Source organism: Euphorbia lathyris, chromosome 5 (assembly GCF_963576675.1).
Source record: "Euphorbia lathyris chromosome 5, ddEupLath1.1, whole genome shotgun sequence".
In the NCBI taxonomy this organism is placed as follows: Eukaryota; Viridiplantae; Streptophyta; class Magnoliopsida; order Malpighiales; family Euphorbiaceae; genus Euphorbia; species Euphorbia lathyris.
The window spans coordinates 35,855,312-35,859,791 of NC_088914.1; the positions used below are offsets into that span (position 1 = coordinate 35,855,312).

The 4,480-nt window shown below is 35.6% G+C and overlaps 1 protein-coding gene across 1 annotated transcript; it reads right to left on the reverse strand.

Annotated features, from left to right (window-relative positions):
- Positions 1-1,782: 1,782 nt before the first annotated feature.
- On the reverse strand, positions 1,783-3,360 carry LOC136230406 (probable caffeine synthase MTL2). The gene is made up of 4 exons (XM_066019471.1): positions 3,212-3,360; positions 2,724-3,128; positions 2,382-2,654; positions 1,783-2,314 (listed from the first exon to the last, which is right to left on the reverse strand). Exons 1-4 carry the CDS (start codon positions 3,287-3,289, stop codon positions 1,943-1,945), a joined length of 1,128 nt encoding a protein of 375 aa, XP_065875543.1. The 5' UTR covers positions 3,290-3,360; the 3' UTR covers positions 1,783-1,942.
- Between the last annotated feature and the right edge of the window lie 1,120 nt (positions 3,361-4,480).

Consider the following 4,480-nt stretch of genomic DNA (forward strand, 5'->3'; position numbering starts at 1 on the left):
ATCCACCGGTGCCATGGCTAGTTCCTCCCACTATGAACAATCTGACTCCAATTTCAATGCTTTCGTTTATACTATGATCACTGAGTCTCAGTCACCCACTCATTCGGATATATGCCTCCATTGATCCACACCCAAGCATCCATCTCCATCGTTCAGCCATCCCTTCCTAATTCAGTCTCTGCTTCATATTTATTTTCTCCCTGGAACCTGCAATCCCTTATTAACCAATTTTCCGATTTCATACTGTTTGTGGTTGTGGAGCAGAAGCACCTTTTCATTCCAAAACCTAAAATTACAAATTTCATCTTCCATATCTCAAATAATTAACTTAATCTAACGTTTTTGTAGAAAGAAGAGAGGATGAAACAATCTCATATTCAATTGATTTGATTCTATGGAGAGAAAAATTAACAAAGATGAGAGAGAAAGAAAAAAACAGATAAAAAGTTAAAGAAGGATGAAGAAGATGGTTTAATTGATTTTTATTTTTTTATTTTGGGGTTGTTTGTAATAATTAGATAATAAGGTGGGTTAATTTATAAAATAAATAAATATAAGGATTAAATTAACTCTTTTTTTTTTTGACTTTTAACACTGTTAGTCAATTTGGTCTGTGTTTGCTAACGGAATGAACATCAAGGTACCATTTTGTAAACTTTTAAACCACAGGGTGCCGATCGAAAACAGGTGTAACCACAAGGTTTATTTTTGTACTTTTCCCTTTTATTAATTTTATTAAAATTTGGCAACAAAACATGTCAATGAAATCATTATTGTTCCATTCAGGGGAGTATGAGAAGGGTGTAAAAGGAGCTCTCACGCATAGGGCTGTAAATGAACAGAGCCGCTCATGAGCAGCTCGGTGATCGGCTCGATAAAAGCTCGGCTCGACTCAGCTAACGAGCCGCTCGTGAACACGATTTACTAGCTCGGTTCGTAAACGAGCCAAGCTTGAGCAGGGCAAAGCTCGGCTCGAAAGCTCGCGAGCAGGCTCGATTAGAACATTTATGAACAAATTTTAGTTTTGTAGAAAACTATATAGTTTTGTGTTAGTTCACAAATATCTAAACTTAATGTTATTTCATTTGTTATTAGATGAGTTCGTTCACAAACATAATAAATGAGTAATAGACGAACTATTTGTAAGTATCTTGTTTATTTATTCACGAACTTTGCTTGTGAGCTTGTTTATGTACACAATTAAAGAGTTATTTGCGAGCAAACTTCACAAATATAATTAACAATTTACTCACAAACAATTCATGGTTAGATAATTTTCTTAATCAACCAAGTCCAAAAGAGGATTTTGGGCTCGAAACAAGCTCGAAGCTCGGCTCAAGCTCGTTGAGCAAGCCAAAGCTCGGCTCGGACTTGGCTCGTTAATTTCATATCAAGCTCGGCTCGGGCTCGAGCTCCTTAATTTTATAACGAGCCGAGCTTGAACAGGCCAAAACTCGGCTCGGCTCAATTTGAAATAGGTCTAAATTTTTTTATTATACAAATCTAAATAAATTATTGTTATTAATTATTATGTAAAAACTTAAGTGAATGTTAACTTATCAAAAAAAATTAGCGCTCTAAGAGTCTTAAGGGGCTCAATTTTTATTTTTATTATTGTACAATATCTAATTTAATTATTTTTATTATATTTATTATGTTAAAAATCAAGTTAAAAAGTATTTTCGTGTTTTATTTTGTAGAAACATTATTATTATATGAAAGTATTAATTTTTTTTATAAATAGGATCCAAATAATTTTCATTTAACACAGGGGCCCAAAAATGTTTAAGACGGACTGGTTCCATTCCATTACATTACACCTTTAATTATCTTACAAAATTTGATTACATTACATTACAACAACGTACCAAACGGAACTTAAGTTGAAACCTGGAAAGAGAAAATTTATTGAATTGATTTACATGTCAACTTAATTAATTTATCATATTCTTATCATGGAAAATGTTACATTGTTAAATAGTCCTGTCCCCTTTTCCAAACAATCAGCCACCTTCAAGGATAATCTATAAAATAAGTTATGAATAATGGCTTCATCTCCAAAATGGGTTGAAAGTATGGGTTCTGCAACAGCTCTCATGTAATTTGCTACATATTTCCCCCTCTCCCATTTATCAAACACCAATTCATTGTGAGTGTCACCATCTTCAATGTTGGTATCCCAACTTAATTCGAATTCTTCTATTGTTTTAATGTAGAAGGAACCTTCCTCATCTATCATTTTTTTCACTTCTTCTCTAGATGGAGCATACAATGGAATGTTGCAATTGTCCAATATGTGCTCTTCAATAATTCCCTGCCCAAATGTATCAATCAACAATCTGATCTTGAAAATGGGAAAAGACAAGAGAATGTTATTTTACCTGGTTAACCATATCTTTGAGAACATTTCCCATTAACTGCCAAACTTCGCAGCCATATTTGCAATTTGGATTTTGATCACTTTTAGCCATCAAAGTTATCACCATGTGACCTCCACTAACCATTTCCACTGATCTTGATCTCAAAAATTTTGTAAAATCTTTATGGAATTGTTTCAGATATACTTTTTGAACGCTTTTTGGGCTTGATTTATCTATGCAAATATTACCTTCGTTTAATGGAATTCCAGATTTGCTTACAAGCCCTTTGGGAACCTGCATGTTCAATTCATGAATGGATTCCTTGAATAAAAGAAAAATGATATATTAATTATTTGTTAGAACGGACCTGCGAAGACTGTAAGAAGAAAAAACAAAGTGCAGAGAATTTGGGGGAAACAGCTTTTGATAGAAACTTCCAGGCATTGCAGCTACCGAACAATTTTCAAACTTAGTGCCTTTCTGTTGGTTTAGTTTGTGATGAAAAATGGGCAGCAATGACCTGAAAATGGTGTTAAAATCATTCCCAGGAAGATCATTTAGGAAAAACTGCAGCATGGGTGGTTTCTCCTCCTCCTGGTTGAATGTAGAATCGACTGTTTGAATGATTAGCCAAAGTGGAAGGAGTGTATTGGGTCCTGAAGAGCAGCCCATATCTACCATTCTTAGACACTTGTCCAACCTAAAATTTTGACATACTTGTGCTATGCTTTCTTCTAGTATCGGCTTGATTGTCAAAATCACTTTCTTCTGCATCAATTTAAGAAATTAATTAAGCTTCTTGAACAGGAAAATCTATCATGAAATATTATTTGATATGTATTGGGTGAAACCTGAAGCAATGAGTTGTTGTAGTAGCTATATTCTCCTTCTCCACCATTCATGCGAAGTACTTGTGAAACTTTCATCATTGAATTTTGATAGCATATTTCCTTGTTTGTCCAGATCAGACCCCTTTATAGGTAGAGAAATAGATTGTACATTATTTAATTAAAGTTGAAAGCTAACACCTGTTGAGCTTATGCCATCGTCAGATTCACATGTATAGTATATCATGAGAAGGTTCTACCATGTATAATTATGTTATGGGTTCATTTATAAAAATAATAAAAACGTGTGGGTTTGCCACTTTAAATACATTTATTGACTTTAATATATTAAATTATATACATATATTATTTATTCATTTTATTACATTGCATAAAATAAATTCTTTAATTTAAAATGAGCCATCAATATTTTCTCTCTTTTCCATTTCTAATGAAACAAGATCACACATACAACAACAACAACAAAGCCTTAGTCCCGAAATGATTCGGGATCGGCTAACATGAACCATCATATAAAACCGTGAAAATCAAGTTGTGTCAGCGACACAGATTCGCTCCCTCCACTCCGTCCTATCCACTACCATATTTTCCTCAATTCCCAATAAACTCATATCACTCTCGATCACCCTCCTCCAAATTTGCTTAGGTCTTCCCCTACCCCTCACCACTACATCCCTTTGCCACTCTTCGGTTCTCCTAACCGGCGCATCAAGCGCTCTACGTCTCACATGGCCAAACCACCTTAGTCGGTTTTCTCTCATTTTATTCTCAATAGATGTGACCCCTACTTTTGTCCTAATTATTTCATTACGCACCCGGTCCTTTCTCGTGTGACCACACATCCATCTCAACATACGCATCTCCGCCACCGACATCTTATGGATGTGGCAGTGTTTCACTGCCCAACACTCCGTACCATATAACAATGCTGGTCTAATTGCCGTCCGGTAGAATTTTCCCTTCAATCTATTAGGCATGCCAGGATCACAAAGGAAACCCGTAGCACTCTTCCACTTCGACCAACCAGCTTTAATCCTATGAGCAACATCTCCATCTACTTCTCCATCCGTTTGGATAATAGATCCTAAATGCCGGAAGCAATCCGAGGCCTGAACAACTCTCCCATCTAGGATGATTGTCCCTGCCTCCCTACTCCTACGGCCGCTAAACTTACACTCCAAATATTCTGTCTTACTTCCACTCAACTTAAAGCCTCTAGATTCTAGAGTTTGCCTCCATAGTTCCAACTTCATCTCCACTCCTTCTTTCGTC

Coding starts and splice junctions, on each gene's coding strand:
- LOC136230406 (XM_066019471.1), bottom strand. CDS start 3,289: ATGATGAAAGTTTCACAAGTACTTCGCATGAATGGTGGAGAAGGAGAA. Junction 3,129..3,211: donor ACAACAACTCATTGCTTCAG/GTTTCACCCAAT, acceptor AAATTGATGCAG/AAGAAAGTGATTTTGACAAT. Junction 2,655..2,723: donor CTTACAGTCTTCGCAGGTCC/GTTCTAACAAAT, acceptor TTGAACATGCAG/GTTCCCAAAGGGCTTGTAAG.